The 22390-nt window shown below is 43.9% G+C and overlaps 1 protein-coding gene across 1 annotated transcript in view; it reads right to left on the reverse strand.

The window, feature by feature from the left end:
* The window catches only part of Ehd4 (EH domain containing 4), a 71930-nt gene that overhangs the window by 40378 nt on the left and 9162 nt on the right, over nucleotides 1-22390 (reverse strand). Inside the window, exons 2-3 of the mRNA XM_036184480.1 lie at nucleotides 15179-15355; nucleotides 5099-5196 (exon numbers count right to left, since the gene is read on the reverse strand). Coding sequence (XP_036040373.1) covers nucleotides 5099-5196; nucleotides 15179-15355 — 275 coding nt within the window. The remainder of the gene's footprint in view (nucleotides 1-5098; nucleotides 5197-15178; nucleotides 15356-22390) is intronic.

Raw genomic sequence — 22390 nt, forward strand, 5'->3', positions numbered from 1 at the left:
CCATAATCAAGTTTTTAGAGACAAACCTCAGTCTCTGGAATCCACAAGAAGAATTATATGCAGCTAAAATAGCATCTCAATGCTACTGGGCTACAGAGATGGACAAGAGCACTGACTACCACGTCACAATTTTCCCCCATGTTTTCTCAGACACAGATGCTATGGTTAGAGCTGGACTTGAGGAGGCTTTGTCCTAAGCAGCTAAGAACACACTGGTTTCCATGCCAAGTCCAGAAATAAATCCTAGGTGATGTTTAGGTTCTGCATGGAATAAACAGTAGTCTAGGAAGCAAACAGCCTGAGAGTCAGAATAACAGACTGGGAGTCAAAACAAGGATGTGCATGTGGATAAGCGTGCTCTTCCTTCCCATCACATAGTGTCAACAACCTGGATGCTGTCATTGGGGCAAAGGAGGTGCCAAAGAGTGAACTAGCTCAGAAGTTACCCACCCATTTCAGAAAAATAATTTGAAAAAGAAATTTGAAGAAACCACATACTCTTTTATTGGCAAGAACATTTGTAGGACTTGTAGGTAGCTGTTACTTGATCTCAATAAATTACATCTGAATATTTTTATTCCTGATTTATAAGCATTCAGTCCTTCATACCAGCCAAGGAAAGCTATAATTCAGTAAATAAACTGTTTGTTCCTACAGGTTTTCTGCTAACTCTGATTAAACTAAGACACATCTAAAGGATCTCCATATGGAGAGGAGTAACAGTTACTTCAAAACCAATTACCAAATTGTCAACATTCTTGTTGACTCTGGAGCATAGAACACTCCAACAGGAGGAGGCAGGAGGCAAGGAGTACAATGTCCTGACTTCTAGGATCACTGCCAGAGTCTGTGAGATTCTGCAGAGGCATATAACTGGCAAAGGCTGCTTCTAACCTCCAGTGGGGTTGGACATACTTTGCATCAAGGCCAACACTGTAAAATACAAGGTGTCGCCCAGAACCTCGTACGTTTCTTCTCTCACCGTGACAGGCCGAGAGAGGAGGAGTGGCTGCAAACACCCACTTCACCCTGGTAGCCACGCTTGCCCTTCTACCCAGTACAGAATAAAGACACCGGGCTTATAATGCGACGTGAGAATTACGTCTAACACGGATGTGTAGAGCCGCAAGCAAGGGGAGGCACAAAACCGAACCCCAGGTTCAAGGGTCCACATTTCTGCTTTTACTACTAAAGTATCTGACTCATTCCTGAATATATGTACTGGGCGCTAGGCTGCCTGGTCCCTAAATCTCTGGACCCTGGTCCTCACTACTCTGGGCAATATGCATGAGAACTACCAGTGTGACATGAAGCCAGCTCTCCAGTTCAGGTCCATCCTGTCTAATGTGACTTGTAGCAGGGTAGCATAATACTCAACTGCCTCCTTACTATCTGCTTGTTCCAAGCTAAAGGAAGACACTGGGTTTGCAGGAGTCAGTACTTCTTCCTGGGGGTGCTCGGCAGTCAGCATACAATCTTCCTCCCATAGTTACTGCTCCTTCCTGGCAGGCAGGCCCTCTGCAGACTCCCCACAGGTAGGAAAGTGGGCTGGCTTCCACACATCTTAGGCCTGTAGCAAGTACTGGGAACAGCCACTCCTCTGAGCCTGTTCTCCAAATGTGACACTGTCAGTGATTTTTACCCTGCTCCTCAGGTCTCAAACTTGGTCACACATCTGCCTGGCAACTGGGAAAAATTCTCATAACTGCTTTCAAGGCTGCTTTCCCAGAGGTGGGAAGGTGAGGAGTCTTTGGTTCTATCTGTTCATGGTTATGTTCAGGGTTAAATTAAACAATAAATCCCAATGACTAACAGTGTGTATAGTGACATATAGCAAGGGTTTAGTACACCGTGGCTGTTGCATTATTACAAATACCCACTTCAAGTAGTCTCCTTTTTGCATAAGAGAGTAGTAAGTCACAAGGCTTGCTGAGGGTTAACCCATCCACTGTAAAAAGGAAAATGGAGAGTGGGGATGATACATCAGCACTCCCTTTCTTCCTCTTTTACAGGCAAAATGTCTGCGAGGGAGTCAGACACCTACCAATAAAGTCAACATGGAATGTTTTAATGACTGTGGAATCACAGCTGGTAAGTACTCCATTGTGCTGACCTTAATTGCCAGCAAAGGGCTATGGGCCAAGCTGGACAGAAGGGCATTAGTCTGAGCACACATGAGATGTATCAGATTGTTAAAGTTGAAGCAGATTTAAGACACTATATATTCTTTGTAGTTAAAATATTGAACATGTCAATTGAGTGACTCCAACCACCAACTATGTCCCCAACACCATGTGCCAACATGCTTGGGGCCCCTGGCTATAGTCCACAGCATTGCTGTTTAGAGTCCAAGGTCCTTCCCCACAGTTGCTGTCCCTCAGAATGGCAGGGACCAGCTGGTGGGCTTGGGCCACATGTGCTATTTTTGTGCATAGGATGTGAGTATACAGTAAATCAGACCAGGATATGAGTCAGATCATATCAAGTGTTGAAAGAAACTGATCTTCAAAGCATACTAGAAGCATCATGCCAAGCGTCAGCACCAATGGGAAGGAGTTACAGTTTGAAAGATACTTGTAATTATTATACAAAAGAGAAATGCTAAGAATATGGAAGGTGAGCATTGTCTAAAGACCTGCCAATGGGGAGAAAGGGGGGATAAGGTGGAAGCTACACCCTAGAAGCCCTAAAATTTTGTGGTATATCAGGGTCACATATTTCTTCAGAATATTTAAACCAGTCATGTAGAAGCAGTAAATGGAATAGCTCAGAAAAACTATAGCATTTGGTTTTTCCCTAAACAATTCACCAGCCTTTTAGATTAGTGGTTCCAAATGTGTGTGGGGTGTGTGTGTGTGTGTGTGTGTGTGTGTGTGTGTGTGTGTGTGTGTATGTGTGTGTGTGTGTATGTGGTGTGTGTGTATGTGTGTAGCTGAAAGTTTTCCTGTGTCCTGCCTGGTCCACAGCCACTCAGACCCAAGTAAACACACAGAGGCTTATATTAATTAAAACTGCTCAGTCATTAGCTCAGGCTTATGACTGATTAGCTCTTAAACTCAGCCCATTTCTGTTAATCTATATGTTGCCATGTGTTCTGTGGCTTTACCTGTGTGCCATTACAGGCTGCTCCCTGGACGGCAGGCTGGCATCTCCTGATTCAGCCTTCCTCTTCCCAGAATTCTCCTTGTCTGCTATCCCATCTATACTTCCTACCTGGCTACTGGCCAATTGGCGATTTATTAAGCCAGTGTACAAAAGCATTATCCCACAGCATATATGCACATGCACTTGGTCATAAATGTGCATGTGCATGCCCACACATGCGGCAGTCAGAAGATAACTTTGGCTGTCATATTTCTCAGGTGCTATCTATCCTGTTTTTTGAGCCAGAGTCTCACTGGCCTGAGATACATAAGACCCTGTCTCAAATGAAACAAAACAAAATCATCTACATGAGTACTGAGCTACAAAGCTCCACTAAAAACAAACAAACCCTAATACTCTTTGTAAAAATGGAAAAGTGTTAACACTGTGACAGCCACATTATTAGTTAAATAAAATACATATGTTCCTTTCATTAAGCCCATGGAGACCATTATGGCAAAATGTCAGTTGTAGAAAATGGTTTTGATCACTGTATTTCTGCTAGAAATCATATGTTTAGATATATAGGAAGAACTGTTGTGGCAGCGTGAGTTTCTTCACACCCTGCTCGTTTGAATTCTTTGCAATAGCTGTTATTTTTATAATAGAAAACAACAACCACAAAGATCTTCGTGAGAGAAGATCAGTGAAAGCCTGCTTTTTGTTGTTTTGTTTTTTCTCTTCTCTTCTAATCATCAGATTCTGTGAAGACTCAAGGTAGCTAATGGCACTGTTGAGTGTCCCTGCCAGAATCAGCAAAGAACCACAAGATGAGCCTCGGGAAGGCCTTAGCTTGGGCAGACCCAGCTCTCTGTGAGTCCACAGATGCCAAAGGAAGGAGGATCACTGGCCACAGAAGCCCTTTCAATACCAGCAAGCAGCTTGCATGGACTGAGCAACTACGCTTTGGCTTCCTGGACGGTGAGGAGTTCACCGCTGGTCACACACATGGCTGACTCCAGACTGGCTGCCACTCAAGTTTGGCATGCAGGGTTTCACTGGCTTGCTGTGCAAAGGGCTGGGAAGCTATTAGCAGGAAGTGACAGCAGCAGAGCACCTTGGAAGCATGCTTTCCTTCCAAGGACAGTGTGGAGCAGGGCTTGCTTGACCCACCTCATAACCATAACCTTGGGATCCACCCTGAACTTTTCTGGCCAGGCATTTCTTGTCTATGCTGCTGTCCCAGGATCTGTTCTATGACCTTTTCTTTGGAAGTGAGGCCAGAAGGCAACAGCATACCCATTGAAACCACAATAGCCAGGTCTGGAAACAACTATCAATTACCATGGCCTTGTCTGCCAAGGCCAATTGGAACCATGTCATTGTCCAAGCACTTTCTGTTCGTCCTACGTACAGGCTCTTTCCACAATGGTTTCCTTTGAGTAATGCTTACTCATCCTTCAGATCCTGGTTCAAATGTCACTGCCTCCGGGTGCCTCTTTCCACACTCCTATACAAGGCCAGGCTCCCTCATACCTTGATACTGGGCTGCAGTTCGTGGTGTCTCATCCAACCCTCATTTAGCTCTCTGACAACATGAAGGATGTCTGCTTAGTTCCCCAAGGATCGAACCATGCCTGTTTCTGCTGGGTTCCCATGCACAGGGTAGTGACTGCTTAGTAAAAGCTTCCCCTTGGCAAGATGCTTCAAGGGCTCCTGGGGTGAAATCCACACCAGAGGGAGGAATGTCAAGTGTCCAAGTAAACAGTTACCAAGGGGTATTCCCCTCTTGGGTATGGAGATTTACCTGAGCTTGGTACTAGCTAAAATGGCAGAAGCTATGACCCACCTCATTTGTTTCTTGGGGCTTCCTTGGCTGCCTAGGAACTATGGGAGGTCCTGGGCTGTGGCTGTCCTGGAGGGTGGGGAGAATGGAACAGGAGCAGAAATGCTCTGCTCACAGTTGAAGGGCCTCAGACAGCTTTGGAGAGGGTGGGGCAGCCAGGGCACTGACCTCGGCTAATGCGCTGCTTCTCTCCAGATAGGATGCCGGGGCTGTCGATGATGCTGATGCTCTTCAGAACCTGGTTGGGCAGCTGCGAGCACATGAATCTGGAAGAGACAGAACAAGGTTGGGGCCAGAAACTGGACCTTGCAGAAGTCTCTTCTAGCTGTGGGGCTCCTTGGGCTCTCTTCTCACAGATGTTTGTAAAAGGGAATGAGGAGGGGACAGACAGAGGCTAATGATGCCTACGAAATGGAGTGTAAAGCAAGGCTTGGAAGAAATTGATGGCAACTTCAATGGGACCACAGACTAGATGCCATTCCACAGAGAGGTGAGGGAGAACAGCTGCAGCCCGTTGTTACTTGCCACTTGATGCCAGATTGTCAACTGTGGTTTTGGCTAATGTTTATCACCTACTTTGGTCCCTAATGAACGTCCTCCCATTGGTTTCAGAAAGGTTAAGTAGCTGAGTCCCTCCGAACAGGGCCTTAGACTCAGTCTGACTCCTACCCTACCAGGCTTCTGTCCCTACCTTGCCCAAGCATCCTAAGCGTCTGCTGCCTCCTTTAGGGTGCACTTTTAGGCCAGAGTATCTGAGTCCGCCCTACACTGTTCTGCAGACTGCTAGAGGTCCTAGGGCCAAGGTTCCTTTCTCATGCCTCAAGGACCCAGCACTAGTCCAAAGTCCCCTGGGCTTCAAGTTCAGCAAAGGCAGGTACCTCTGGGTAACATCACCCTTCAGATGCTTAGGAGCCCTACAGGTGCCCTGAGAACAGGTGAGGGGCAGAGTCAGCAGAGGTCTTGACTGAGCATCTTCAAGCCTCGTTGCTGCTCTCTCTTGCCTGCTTTCTCCTTCTGACCATGGTCCCTGTTGCTCAGCGTCCAGTCATTTGCCCTAATAACCTGGAAACCGAGTGGGATGGAAGGAAAATTTTGAGCTGTGCTCTAGCAGACTTGGGCTCAGAGTCTGTTCAGCTTTGTCAGTAAACTTCTACTAGCCCTTAGACAAAGGCCCGCTTCCTTATATGTAAAAGGAGACAACTAAACTAAAATCTGACGTGTCCTTGGGAGCTCTCCCATTGTGAACCAATGAGTAATAGCAGGAAGCACTTTGCTACTTCCACCCCAGGCCAAGAGCCTGGTCTGGATCTTTGTTAGGCTTGTGTATGTTTTAAAGGGGAAACAGTGCCTCTCCTCTTCCTGTTTTAAAAGCGCCTAGCTTCAGTATCTGTGTGGGCAGAGGCTTGGAAACACTTGGGAACAGCTCAATTCTTCCATTCAGTGGAATGGTGGGGATTACTCAGAAAGTAAGTATGCTGGAATGCGGGACAAGGGGGCCTCACAGCCTCCACAGCTGTGGTTGGAGCAGCCCTGTGGGCAGGGAAGAGCACCCAGGCCCAAGGTGCAATCACTGACATTCAGGAGAACTGTCCTTTAAGGGGCTCTGGACTAGGTAGTCACACATTTTTTTCCTGTATTTACCCATCAGCCCAGGAGGTGGAGGAAAGGCAGCTCTCTGAAACACGGATTAGTTATGACATCGTGAGGTCTTATAATGTGTGGCTGCAGGAGACAAGCCAGTACCTCCCAAGTCAGATGAGCAGAATTCAGTGCATAAAGGTGAAATCTCCATAATATACAAAATAAAGCCAAATACATGTAAGAGAAACCTTTCATTGACCTTTTCCTCTGGTCTCTCTTGTACCCTAAGTCTAACTGCCCAATATGAGCAGAGCAGGTATGTGAGCAGAATACACAGGGGCCACCAACACCAACACCATTTGCTAAGTTCCCAGACAGAACTTGACTTTAGTATTCTGCTCTTTAGAACTGAGGGAGAAACAGAATTCTGAGCACAGCTCAGTGTACCATTTCTTGTCAGTCTATCCTGACACAGGTGGCAATGGCTGTACCTCTGTGAAACTATTTTACACAAACTGTTCCCACAGGGAGGCTGATACTTCTCCAAAACCACAAGCTCACACTCAGCATCAGTTTTTCCAAAACACAAAACCCCTAGATTTTAGTGTGAGGCTAACAGAAAGACTTAAAATTCCTACAGTGCTCACTCCTGGAATGTCCAGCAAGAGCATGTCAACAGCTCCCGGGTCAGGTGTGTGAGCCACAGAGACGACACAGTGCTGCTGAGCTGTCTTTATAGAGCAGCAAGGACAACTGGCCCAAATAAGGAGACTAGCCGGGCTCCAGGGGGACCAGAGGAGGGGCTGCTGAGGGAGGCCGTGTGTGCAGGACCAGACTCCATTCCATCAGAGAAACTCTAAGGGGTGTGGCAGGGCAGGAGGGCAAAGAGTACAAACAGGCACTGGGCCCTTAGGGTGCCACAGCAGGTACTGCAAGGTTAGGACTACACTGTGGGCATGTTCCTAAAACCACATTCTACTGTAATCAGGACCCTAACATCCTGATGGCAATCTCCACTTACCCTTCCACCCCGAGAAAGGAATGTGAAAGGCAAGATTTGTCATGCCCCTCACAGCAGGGCAGGCCTGCCAGTCCCCAGCTGCAGGTCTCTGATGGAACATTTCCAGATGGATTTCCCTCCTTCCTGGAGTGGCTAAATCAGCATAGACACCTGGCCTTCTCTATTTCACACAGAAGACAGGCTTACTGCAGAGATCCAGGGTCTCTCTCAGCTCCCACAGGTCCCTCCCACTGACCAGATGAATTTTGTTTCCCAAGGGAAAAGAATGAAACAATCAAGATCCTTCACTGGACCCCCAACTCCATGTCTGGGGAAAGTCAAGGGTAGCGAAGGGGCAGAGGAGGAAGTAAAGAGATCATAAGGTCTCAAGCATGTCACCGGTTCTGCCTCACAGGAACATAAAGAGGGAAGGTTCACTTAGAATTAGGTTACTTAGAATTGCCTCCAAAAGCTAAAATTCTAGGTTAATGATTAATGTTGAAAAAATAAATTTGGGCTGGCAAGATGGCTCAGTGGGTAAAGGTGCTTGCAGTCATTTCTGATGACCTGAGTTCAATCCTCAAGACCTACATGGTAGAAAAAGAAAACTAGCTGGGCGGTGGTATTGAACCCCTTTAATCCCGGCACTCGGGAGGCAGAGCCAGGCGGATCTCTGTGAGTTCAAGGCCAGCCTGGTCTACAGAGTGAGCTTCAGGACAGGCACCAAAACTACACAGAGAAACCCTGTCTCGAAAAACCAAAAAAAAAAAAAAAAAAAAGAAAGAAAACTGATTCCCACAGGTTGCTCAGTGACCTCCACAGTAGCAAGTATGGCCAACCCTCTCCTGATAAATATATATTTTAAGAATTAAAAAACTAAATTGGTGGGCTGAGCATTGTGATTCACACCTGTAATTCAAGCACCTGGGAGACCTGGGAGGTAGAATGGGGAAAATCAGGAGATAGAATTATCTTTGGCTACATGTGACTCTCCATTTGTTTTTTCAAAGCACAAAACAAAACAAAAAAACTAAACTTGTAAAAGAATTGGACAGCACCTTAATACTGATTTTGATTTTTCAATGGAACAATAAGGTTTGTAGTAACTGTGATAATAACACCAGCATTGACCCGCCCCTGACCATGTGCCAGGCCTGCTCTACTTTATGTGCTCATGAATTAAATCTTTACTGCAATCTGAGAGGCCTTATAAAAGGGCAGACTGGGGCTTGGAAGGGCCACATGCTCTCACTTGTCATAGCCCACTGGTGACAAGTGACAGAGCTGAGATGGAAGCTGGCAGTCCTGGGTGCGACTTAACCACATGGCTATTACTATCATGGCACACACGGGAATCACCACACTCAGAGTAATGTCCTGAAACAAAGGACTGATGTACCACTGCCCTGGAGCTTCCGTGTCAGCCGGTGTTTTACCTAATGGTATGGAGGGTTAGGTAGTGGTGAATAACAGACAGGAGATGTGGACTGAGCAATCTCACTTGCATAGGTCTCTAAGCCTCTCTATGCAGCTCAACCAGGTTTGTCATCAGCTCAAATCACAATAGGAAGAGAGCACAGAGCAGTTTCAAAATCTTCCTTTGATCTTGCCTGCTTTACTAATGATTGCAAACCCAGAGATTATATGATGTAAACAGAAAATCTACCAAAAGACAGAGGCAACTAAATATGACACAGCTCCACTATAAATGGTTGATCTAACTTTCTGGTGCCAGGAAGAAGTGATGTTCACATCTAGACTACATAAATGCCCTTCTCTCAGCTGCTATGGAGGAAAGCCAGAAGCAGTGTTCCAGTCTAGAAGAATCTGCCCAAACCAAGGGGAAAAGGTGCATTTTCTGAAATGGCAGAAGCAAAATCATACAGGCAGCTGTCAATCAGGAACAATGGTTTGGGATCTGTAGAGATGGCTTGGTGGTTAAGAGCTCTAGCTGCTCTTCCAAAGGACTTAAGTTTAAATCCCAGAACCCATATGGTGGCTATAGCTCCAGTTCCAGGGGATCTGCAGACCTCTTCTGGACTCTGCCAGCACCAGGCACGAATGTGGTACACAAACACACGTACAGGAAAAACATCCACATATATAAAACAAAACAAAACAACAAGAACCCAAAAACAAGCCGGGAGGTGGTGGTCTTTAATCTTAGCAGTGGGAGGCAGAGACAGGTGGACCACTGAGTTTGAGGCCAGCCTGGTCTACAGAGCAAGTTCCAGGATAGCCAAGACTACACAGAAAAACCCTGTCTCGAAAAACCCCAAAACAAACAAAAAACTCTAAACAAACAACAACAACAACAACAAAAACCCCAATAGATTGTAGCTGGGCATGGTAGCACTCATTTTTAATCCCAGCACTCAGGAGGCAGAAGCAGGTAGATCTCTGAGTTCAAGGCCAGCCTGGTCTACAAAGGGAGTACAAGGCCAGACAGAGATACATAGTGCGATCTTTTTCTCAACAACAACAACAAAAACAAAGGAACAATGGTTTGTGACCCAGAATCACCTCAAGTCCTAAAGTGAAAGATTAATGGGAAAAACCTAAGGAATTATGAGCAAATGCATGGGAGAGAGAAAGAAAGAGAGTGTAAAATAAATGAATTTCTTTTGTGAAAAACAGTTATTTAAAATTATACTCGATGTTAAAACTAAAAACAGTATCTGAGGCTATCTGTATTAAAAATACTGCTATTTTTAGAAAAGTACACTGAGGGAAACTCACAGCATTTAATTTATACGCAGACTGCTAGAGGAAAATGTCAGGCCCCAATCCCTGATGCTTCTGATCTGACTGAAGACATTGGTGTCTTTCAGGACTCACATGTAGGGTGCTGTGGGCAGTGTCTGTTCCTTCTCTGTGAAGTCAACTGCCTCCTGATACATGTTGGAATATCAACTCATGCTCCCAAACAGGGTGCTGTGGGACTCCTCTCAGATAAAGCGGCTTGGCGGAGAGAACTTGATGTGGGCCAATTTTTAAAGCCTCATTTCCATCAAGCTCTTTTTTGTTCTAAACTTAATTCCCCTCTGTGCTGTTCAAGTATGCTGTTTCCTAATTCAAACCTGTCTTTTCAGGAATTCATCTCCATTCTTTGAAATGTGCCACTGATCCTTTAGTCAACCTAGGGGACTCAGGTCCCCAAGGTTTGCTTAATGGGGAAGTTGGTTTCATCCTCCAGGCATCACCTGACTTGAAGCACCCTGTGAGATATTTAACTCTTAAAGATACCCTGGGGAGCAGTGGCTGAAGTCATCAGGACCTAGGGAGAAAGTTCTACCCAGAAAACAACTGGTTTTCCTTCCTATTACGTTTTGACCTAGTTTCCAGAAAATGTGTCATGCTAAGAGTTCTCGCCTTTGGCACTAACCCTGCTGTATCCCAGAGGGCTGCTATAATCACTGTAATCGTGTGCACTTGCACGCACACACACACACACAAATGCCCTACCCTAACTAATACTCTTTCTTATGTACTGTGTGAGGCAGCTGCCTTGTCATGCAGACACCACTTAACTGGGTTATCAGCATTGTGGATTTCCATGAGGCACATCCTGTACTTGTGAGCCTCACACAGGCACAGCCACCAGGATGGCTTGAAGGATAGACATTCCTCATTGTTGGGGCACAGGGTGGAAAATGGTACGAAGAGGGGAACCTGAATTCTGCTTCTTCCTGATCACCTTTTTTTCAGCAAATCACTTCTTTGCTTTTAGCTTTCTTATTTGTGAACTGGCCATTTGTTGTAGGATATTTGTACACTGTGTGAAGATATATTGCTGTGATTGGTGTAATAAAAAGCTGAACAGCCAATAGCTAGGCAGAAGTTATAAGTGGGATTTCCAGGGATAGAAAGGATCTAGACACGCAGAAGATGCCAGGAGACACAGAGAGGAAACAGGAAGTGCAAGATGGAAGGGAGGTAATGTCACATGATAGACAATAGATTAATATAAATGGGTTAATTTAAGTTATAAGAGCTAGTTAGAAACAAGCCTAAGCTATAGGCTGAGCTTTCATAATTAATAAAAAGTCTCTGTGTCATTATTTGAGAACTGGCTGGTAGGACAGAAAAAGACTCGTTACAGCCACTTTATTCTCTATTAATCCCACAAGCATAGCACTGATAAAATTATGTGAACTATACCTTGGTAGATAGTATCTTCTCCATTGTCTTCACTTCCGGGCTATTTTATAGTTAAATGGGGGTTGTAGTAGGCAGAGTTTAAACATTGCACCATTGGGAAGCTCAGCACTGTGGTTTCCAGGACTGAGGCCAGATGATCTGGGTTCCAATCACAACACTGCCACTAGGCTGAGTGACACCAAAGATATTATCTGACCCTTGCTGTTCATCAGTTCCTCATCACTGCTTGGGGATAATGATAGCAGCCATACAATGCATCTTCATGAGGACTTAAAATTAACATATCTCAGCTTTCCATGTTGCATATACAAGTAAAGTTTGGGGCAGTGCTGAACACATGCTATATAGGTTTTTTTTTGTTCTTCTATTATCCTGGACTCAATTAGTACTCAATTTGTATAATGCATGGATTATTTTCAGCACATTTTAAATTCTAGGATAGTGAACCTTGCCATTCAAAATCTTTCCTCTATACTTTTCTTCCATGTTCATCTGCTCCAAGTTTGAGTTTAAAAACAAATTGTTATTTTAGGAAAGTAAGTTATTTGACAAAGTAAGACAAATAATCATTCTTCCTGCATATTCTCTTAAAAGTATGCACTTCACTAAATGAGAATTTCTCTTTAAAGGCCTGTCAGGATGATGATTATGATGATGATGATGATGATGATGATGATGATGACAACAACCACCACAAAAGAAAAGGCAAGAGTAATGAATGTTAAGATTCTATAGCAACCTTCCAGGAGGAAGGGTACTATGCCTGGGCCTCTAGATAGATCAGTGCTAGAACAAATCTAGTAGTTGCTTGCCTTACATACTGAGCTCCCAGAAAGCGCCTGATTGTGTGTGTGTGTGTGTGTGTGTGTGTGTGTGTGTGTGTGTGTTGTCCCAATTCCTTGGACTTGGTTCATTCATTTTGTCCTGAGACCCTCAAGACCTTGGGTTCTTCTCCTGGGTTTAACTATTTTCTGCACAGGGAAAAGCTGCCACCCATCGCAGCTCTGGAGTTAAGACACAAGTCCCTCCTGAAGAAGAGGATCTGCAGGGGAGGTCATCTGGACAGTGTTCTGTAAGTCACCGGTAGCAACAAGAACGAACTTCTCCATCTACATCACCTGCACACTTCTGCCTAACCCACCCACTTTTCTTGCTGCCCCTCAGATGTTGGGTCGCAACAGCAGCGTCTGAGAGCTTTTAAAGGAGGAAGCTGCTCATAGACGGAACTGGGAGGCTGCTGGGCTCCTCTCAGCACAGCCCCTGGACAAGTGTTCACTCCAGAGTCCTCATGAATGGAGCCTCGCAGGCTCTGGACAGGCAGCAGGCAGAGGGAAGGGCTGATCTTATTTTTAGAAACATCTAGAAAGGAGAAGTGCTGCTCAAGTCTCCTGCTGAGCCTCAGTGCCAGGCCCACTTGCTCTTCCTAAGCAGGCTGCAGTTGGTCTCCACTGCTAGCTGAAGGCCGGCTCCCCTTCTTTAAAGCCACACTCAGAAAAGAGGAAAAAGAGGAGTGTGGAGGAGTGGCAGGAAAGAAGAGGAAAGGGTTTAAAAAGAAAACAGACACATTTTAACAATATTAACTGTCCCAACCATGAACTTAATCGTCCAAATAAGGCTAAAAGCACAGAAAAACAAAAATAGGAATTGACAAATAGCATTACCTCCAACTAAAAAGCCTCTGCACAGCAAAGGAAACAATCAACAGAGTGAAAAACCAACCTATATAATATAATGGGAAAATATTTGTCAGGGTATTGATGCCCAGACTATAGAACAAACTCAAAATTAAAGACAATAACTCCCAAAGAACCAGGAATCCAATTTAAAAAAATGGCCAAATGACCTCAAAAGAAATAAAAATGTCAGTTAAACACATGAAAAAATGCTCAGTGTCATTAACCATTAGGGAAATAAAAAGCAAAACTATGATGAGTTCCTTCCTCACCCCAGTTAGAAAGGATATTATTTAAAAATGCTGGGGATGATGTGGAGGAGAAAGGAATCTTTATACACTGTGGTGAATGTCAGGTGGGGTAACCACTACAGAAAACATATAGTATCCTCAAATAACTAAGAACTACCTATCACCCAGCTATCCCATTCCTGTGTATATAATATATCTGAAGAAAATGAAACTGGGTACACACGAGATACTTGCACAGCCAGGTTTATTGTGGCACTATTCATAAGAGCTAAGACATGAAAGCAGCTCAGGTGCCCACCAACAAAGAATGGGATAAGAAAATATGGTAATTAGGCCTGTGGTACTGCTGCAGTTTCAGCTACTAGAAGACAGAGGCACAACGACTTCAAGTTCAAGGCCTGCCTGGTCTACAGAGTGAGTTTAAGGCTAGCCTAGGCAACATCTCCCCAGCACTCCATCGCCACTCCCCACCCCCTGGGGAAAAATAAAGAGGACTGGGGTATACAGCTCAGAGGTAGAGCACATGGGAAGCCCTACACTCAATCCCTAGCTCCAGAACAAATGAGAAGAAAGAAAATGTGATGTGATTGATATATATATATACAAATGGAGTGTTATTTGACCATTAAATAAAATCCGTTATTGGTAGCAAAACGGAACCAGAGTATCATGTTAAGTGAAAAAAAGCTAGATACAAAAAGAAAAGATTTGCATGTTCATATATATTAGAACTAAAAGAAATAAATAAAATAATTAAAAAATAAAACTGGAAGAAAAATAGTTGGGGGAGGGGAGAAGGAGTGATGGGGAGGAGGGAGGGAGGAAGGAAAGAGGGAGAAACACAGTGAAGCAGAAAAGAAGGTCAGTGGATCTCATCCTACTGCAGAGCTGCAGCAGCAAACTGCCATGTGTTCTCCCCAGGCCCCCAACACCTCAGCTGTACTGGGAAGTCTACTGAAAGACAACGGGGCAAAACACACTTCCAATCCAGGCAGAGCAATCCACACTCATCTCTATCTAGAAAAATAATGGCCACGTAGATAAGCTAACTTTTTGTTTTCACCCTATTTCATTCAGCCTTGCTCTGCTCCAGGGAATAAGGAAGTAGCTCAAGCATAGGAATGAAAAATCAGAGGAACATTCAGGAAGGTAAGGCAACCTATCCTGAATCAAAAGACCAAATCTGGATGTTGGTCTTCTCTGGGTTATGTTTCTGGAGTGTGGGAAGCCCTGGGTGCCATACCTGAGAAGTGGCTGTCCCACTGCTACTTAACATTGCTAGTGACAGGACCTGGGCAACCTGAACTATTCCTGTGCAAACCACATTATTAGACGTTTGCCCTCATACTGGGCAGCTATAATGTCCATTTTGGGCCTTAGCTATACCCAGGGAAGTCACTCAGAACAGATGCAAGTAATTGTGTCATCTGACAGTCTTAGAATATGATTGATTGACCCCATACACACTTTCCTCTTTCAGAACACATGTTCTGTCCTTCTGTTTGACTCTATAAGTGATAGGCAATAATTTGAAGAAAAGTTTAAACAACCTAATCAAAGATTATAGCCTGCTGGTCCTTACCTGTTCAGGAAAGCATTTCCAAAGCGACTAAGCTTTCGGAATGGCTTTTTGGGATCCACAACTAAAGCATTCCCAGGAGTGCTTCCCTCGGTCTCCCCATACATCACAGCAATGAAGGAATCTGTGGTCGGCTCCGGGCCAATTCTCATGCCGGGGAAATCTTGCTCCAGTAAGTATCTGGAAAAGGAAAGGAAAAGCTTAGCATGATGGCACAAACAAGAAGCCAAAAGCTGCCCCTGGGTTACCCAACTCAGATGCAATTATTAAAATATTGGAGGATCAGGAGTTCAAGATCATTTTCCACTACATACAAGTTTGAGCCAATCTAAATTTGATGGTACCCTGTCTCAAAAAAACAAAACAACCCAAAAAACAAAAGTAGACATCTAGGTCCCACTGACATAATAGGTGCCACCTTTGGCATTACCCAGTTACCTCACCGTTCTTACGCATTCTGGACAACTGCTGAACTCACTCCCGGCCTAGAAAAGTGTCCCTGGTCTGCATGTGGAGCACCTTCTCTAAGATTCCCAGGCACCTTGTGTAAGAAGCCATCATGGTACATCAGATGTCTTGGGAATGACCCAGGGTCAAGGGAAGAGACTACCTGAGTTTCTGCAGCTCCCCACTCCAACAGTAAACCATCTTTGTTTCTATACATCTTGACTAGTCAAATGTAACCTGTGACTATTTCTGGGGACAGAGAGAAAGAACTGAATGTCAGATGTCAAACACAGTTTTGCCATCATTATGAGGAGAAGTGAAACTTATTTCTTATATAAACAAAGTAAGAATTAGTTAACAATATTTGTAGGCTTTACTCTAAACCTTTTTTTTTTAATGTCACTGGCACTTTTAACTTTACCCAAAGTTTTTATATTTCTGTGAAGTTGCTGAAACCCAGAATAGAAGCATTGTTTTAAGATGTCCTATAAGTTGAGACTAATCATGAAAAAAAAATCTGGTTAATAACTCCCAGCATTTACTGAAAACATAAAGCCTTATATATGCACCATGCCATATGCATGTATTGTGCCCTATATATGCACCAAACCTTATGCATGTACTGTTTGCATGCACTGATGTTCTATATGCATGCACTGTGCCTTATGCATGCACTATACCTTACGTATTCATTGTGCCTTATGCATAAACTGTTTCATTTAGTTCCTACAACACTTTCAAGTGAGTGATAACACTATCTCATTATTACAGGTAGGAAAACAGATTACCCGAGAGGCCAAGCAACTTGCCTAAGTTACACAGTGAGTGAGTGAAGACAGAATGCAAGCAGTCAGACTCTCGGTGTGTGCCGTCTCCAGAGCTTTAAACTTGGTGAGGCACTGCTGCCTTTCTCAGACAGGCAGAAACATTCAGGACCCTCGCTCCAGGATATGGTGCTGGGAGGAAGGACTTTCTACTTTCTTCAATGTTAGGGAAAGGGGCTCACCAGGCTGTCCTCCCACACAATCCCCTAGTCTCCCCAAGGACATGAGGCACATTGCCTCATTCTCCTAGAAAAAAAGCTGAAGCAAGAACATATTATTGATTCAAAATGTGTCCATATTTAATTTTTTTCAAAATAGTAAACTCCTTTGCAGTCAAAGCCTTATTGTGCCTAATAGCACAGTCAACAGCCTTTGGAGCAGAAATGTTCAATTGGTTTAATTCTTACAAAATTCCACACAAATCAGACAGACAAGAGCTGCAGTGAGATGACTTCACTGTGAGACAGTGTGTATTTCACACACCTGGCAGAGCATGTTAACACAGCTCTTCTGGAACTTCAAGTCTGTTCATTCAACAGCTAAGCTAGAACTGAGAGCCAGGCTCTACCTCGGCAAGGTCTAGTCTGACTTCCACAGCCTCAGCCTGGCTGAGGACAGGCAGGGAGAAAGAGAGGGGACTGAGGACTAGTCAGGGAGAGAGGGGGGCAGAGGACAGGCAGGGAGAGAGGGGGACTGAGGACAGGGAGGGAGAGAGGGGGACTGAGGACAGGGAGGGAGAGAGGGGGACAGGGGCTAGGCAGGGAGAGAGGGGGACTGAGGCTGGGCAGGGAGAGAGGGGGACAGGGGCTAGGCAGGGAGAGAGGGGGACAGAGGCTAGGCAGGTAGAGAGGGGGACAGGGGCTAGGCAGGTAGAGAGGGGGACAGAGGATGACAGACAACTGCACAGAGGGCAAAGCTTGAGCCAACAGCTGCCAGGGCTGCAGGATTCCTGGTTGCACACAGTTTCCAACTCACAAAAGGGTCACGTCCAAGCACATTCCGACACTTGAAGGCAATGTTTACTGGGGTTTCACACATCCCAGTAAAACTGAAGAAAAGACAGGAGCTGTCCCAGCAGCTTTGGGGAGGGGGAACTCAGCTGAGTTCTATCTTGCATGCCTCCTTAGAATGTAACCCCTTCTCAGTGCCTTCACCAGGCCTGGGGAGGAGAGACCTCCAGGTCTCACATCAGTGCTCCTGAGAAAGGACCTCAGGTGGGAACACAGAGATGCTGCAGAGTGGGACAACTCAGTGGAAGGGCTGTTGATGTCAGATGTTTCACTTACTTGAAATCACAGCAAATCTCATGACCTTCGGAATTAAGTAGGAGTTTAAAGGAAAACACCACTGACAAACTTGTTTAAAGGAGAGCAGGTGTTTCTGACTTCCAAGTTTCTACAGTTATAGAAGCCAATTTCCCCAGCAGCAACCCTGCCAGGCCAAAAATTAACAAGTGCTTATTTTTAAGACAGCTGCAAATATGAACTACTTTGAAGTATAGGGTGCCCTCAACTGTGACCTTGGTAAAGCATTCCGGCTCTGGGTCCCAAACACAGATAAGAACTAGGGAGGATTACTGTGCCACTTTCTTAGGATATGAAAATGTCCAGTGGTACTCTCCCACAGGTACTAAAAATGTCCACACTCAACGTTCAATTTCATTATCAAAGGAGTACCAATGAAAGACACAGTATAGGAGCAAATTTAAATACCCTCCCATATACTCTATGTTGGTGAGGGTCACAAAATCCACCTCTTTATGTAGCTGCAGGAATTGTTGGTGCAACCTGACTGCAAAGGTCTTCACACACTTCTTCACATAACAGGCATTTACAATGGGTTGATTCATGGAGTGGGTCCTCTCCTATCTACTGTTGGGGTCATCCATGAGCCTGATTTTTCTCTTCTGTGACCACCAGCATCTACAGGGCATAATAGATATAATATATACATATTATATATGTAATATATATATAATATATATATTCACAAAGTCTCTGGGAATCATTTGATTTAACCCATCCAAAGAGGACACTACTGTAGACTCCTGACTTGTTTTTCTGCTCAAACTCACTAGTGGTCACACAAAGATCCCCTCACTGCTGGATGAGTCTAAAGTCCACATGTTACCTTGGGCCTCAGAATACTCTCAGTTCAGTGGTTACTTTAGGGCCTGTCACATGCATGAATCAACAAATGACACACACCTCTGAGTAGACTGTCCAAAAGGGTTCTTCTGACACTCAGACATACATCACACTGTTGGGCAGGCAGTAACACATCAATGTAAAAAGAGAATCAAGAACAACCACAGTACCAAATGTCTGACGTGACCAAAGTGACACTGAAGGGATGCGGCTGGGAGGAGAGGGTACAGTGGACCCTGAGAAGTGGCATACACAGAAACTTGAACCTCACAGACCCCAGCATAAGGTTGGGCCAGAGGCTTTACCAAAGCAGGAGCTCCGGGGACTCTGAGGTGTTATCTCTGGTAACAAGAGTTGAAAGGAACACAAGAGGCCGCAAAGGAAGACTACAGAAAAGAATCTGCATGGTACAGAGCCGAGCAGCCCACTCCACAGGCATCCTGTGCCTTAGAGGCTTGGTGTCTGTCCTTGGCACCACTTTGCTCCCTTTCCTGTGTTCTCAGAGAAGCCTGCCAATTCTAGGAATGATTGCTCCAAGGTCTTGAGCCAAGCCATCAACGTAAAAAGGTCCAGACATTTGGATAACACATGGTTGGGCGGACATGGGAGGGTGGCAAGAGACCCGACCGCTCTGTGTCCTGGTCTGATGAGGTCACTGCATGTAGATGGTGTCCTTAACTTTACTGCTTAGGCTAGAGGGGGAAATTAACTTCAAAGGAAAAGTATTATTTGTGACAAAGGGAAGAAAGAAAACCTTAGGATAATGTAAAGTCGTTTACTGTAACCCAAGCACTATTTTCTCAAAGATGGGTTTAAGAATGACTAAAAACCAAGAAAAATAAGAGGTACATTATTTAACAATACCCCAAATTCCAGGTGTGAATTTTGTCACATGGGTATTTATCATGCATTCTCTCTGGGTTGTTACTTCCACATTTCTTTATTTTGTTTAGCAATACACTCTACCTAACACTGGGGACTTTACATAAAAAGCCTTTACATAGTCTCAAATGGTAAATACCTTATGGGCAAGCTCTATTTTCACCCCCATTTTATAGGTGAATAAACTACTAAACTACAGGTCAAACAGGTTAACTGAGTTAAATCAGGATTAGAGTGGCTGAGTCAGCCACCAATGGGAACATTTACAGGAAAATGCTCTATGAGTCACAAAGAATGTTCAGATAGAAGATCTTATTAAGCAGGTATTCAATAAGTTAAGTATGCTAAAAATATTCTACATATAGTTGAGGTGTTGTTTGAGTATTACATTCTGAAGCTAAAATTTATAGACACAGCTTATGAAAACAAAGTATTTAAAGAAACATTCATGCACATCCTGGCATCTGTGCAGTTCCAATTAATTACTATGCTTTAAATACATTTTAAAATTAATTTATTTACTGTATGTGTGTGTGTGTGTATGTGTGTTATATATGAGTATGTGCCACATGTGTAAGTGGAATCCAGAAGACTTTCAGGAATTGGCTCTCTCCTTCCACAGTGTGGGTTCTGGGAATTGAACTCAGGTCATCAGCCTTGGTAGCAAGCACCCTTCTTCACTGAGCCATCTTGTTGGTCTACCAAAACATTTTTTAAAAGAGAATTAATTTTGGGGGCTACAGAGATTGCATATAGATTTTTTTTTTTACCATTAACTTTTCTCTATGCCATTAAGAAATCTTTGACACAATTTTTAAAGGGTATATATATACTTTTTCTTTTGTTTTGTTTATTTGAGACAAAGTTTAATTCTGTAGTTCAGGCTGGTTTCTAATTCATAGTAATCCTCCTGTTTCAGTCTCCTAGGTGCTAGGATTCCAGGCATAAACCATCACTCTCAGCTTAATGGTGGAAGCTAGTCTAAGGTAGTATCAATTTAGTTTGCCATTGCCTAACTGATGGGTAGCTAGGCAGCTTTCATCACTTGGGCCAAGGGAAACAGCTCAGTGGTACAGCAGGCGCTTAGCATGTATGAGGGCCTGGGCTTAGTCCCCAATACCCAAATCAGCCTGTAAACAAATAAATAAATTCAATTTCCAATTCCATTGTATTTATTTTTTTGTTCCTTAAACTTCTGTTTTATTATTCTTTTTTGTTTTATTTAGGGTCTTCCTATATATAGCCCTGGCCGCCCCGGAACTTGCTATATAGATCATGTTGGCCTCAAATTCACAGACATCTGCCTGCTTCTGCCTCCCCAGTGCTGGATTAAAGGTTAATGCCACCATACCAGGCAAAACTGTCTTAAGTGTGAAGCCTGCCTTATTATCACTAGTATTGCTTATTTGGGTGATATTATTTTAGAAATTGCTGTGCTTCGCAATGGAATGGACATTACCCTGTTGAAGCAAACAACCGGAATTTGCTGGGTGAAATCTTACCCTCTGATAACTCTTCCAGCTCTCAGTGGAATTCCTACTACTTGGGGTTGAGCTGTGCTTTGGACAACTGCTGCCAACATGATACCAGCACCTGTGCCTTCCTTCCATGCTCTCAGGAGGGTGGAGAAATCTCTTGGAATCAAATCAATTTCTCGAAGCACTGTTCATTTTTCTAGTTTTTCATTCAATCACACAATGAACATTCTTTGTTTTTGATGTTATGATTTGTAATTTATAATCTGACAGACTTAGGTTGTGAATTCTTTGATCTTTGAGCACTGCAATTCTTCATGAAGGCTTTGCAGAATACAGTATTTTCCAAAGGTTTTTTTTTTACTACAGAATACTTTTCTTTTTCTATGAATACTAATACTCTCTAATAATCGTTCTACAGAGTACAGGTATGAAGGAAAGATCAGATGTTCTTAACTAAAACTCACAGATATTCTGTTTTGTCCCCAATAAAATCTGTCTGTCCGTCCGTCCATCCATCCATCCATCCATCCATCCATCCATTTATCTACCTACCTACCTATCTCTCTATCTAATTTTTTTGAGATAGAATCTCACTATATAACCTGAGATGGACTGGAATGGTCTAGACTAGAATGGACCAGACTGTCTTCAAACTTACATACATCTACCTGCCTCTGCCTCCAGAGTGCTGGGATTAAAGGTGCATGCTACCACACTCAGCTAAAGAAAATTCTTTAAAAATTAATAATGAAAAAAACTCTTCATGTGATTAATTCATGAGATATGAATACTCTACCTTTACATGAAATAACAAAGGCAAAATCACTAAAATGAGAAGTTTGACAGGAATGTTCCATTCTCAGTTCATTCCTCAGACAAGAGGAAACAACGTAATCACAAGTGTAACTGACAGTTATGGATCCAGAAGACACAGGCCTGTCTAATCAAAAGATGTCAGAATACTCCTTCAGCCAAATGGCCAGAACGAAAACAAAACCTTCGCAGCTACCTCATATACTAGTGACAGCAGGCCATAAATAACAGAGGGAAACACCGTACAAAAGCAGCAGTTGGAGCACCTGAGGACAGGATTTCTAAGAGCTGCCGAGGGCTGGGGAAGTAAAGCAGCCGCCTTTGCAGACAGATGAGAGAAGGTCCCACCAAAGCAGCATGGAGTTTCTGCTTGGGAAGAGCGGAAACAAAAATCTCACTTAGGTAAAATACAGTTCTCATGCAAATGGATCCCTGTGGGATTTTTTTCAAGGAAGCATCTAACAATGTGATTTTAAAGTTCTTCTCAACAAGTAATAGAAAATGACAACTAACAGTTGTTGAAAAATAAAGAGACTTAGAAGGATCTGGAGTTAGCATTTGTTAAAAAGTGTTTCAACATGGTATGGTGCTAGGATTATTATATTCATAAATATAATAACAAAG

The sequence above is a fragment of the Onychomys torridus genome, chromosome 4, assembly GCF_903995425.1.
Source record: "Onychomys torridus chromosome 4, mOncTor1.1, whole genome shotgun sequence".
Lineage (NCBI taxonomy): Eukaryota > Metazoa > Chordata > Mammalia > Rodentia > Cricetidae > Onychomys > Onychomys torridus.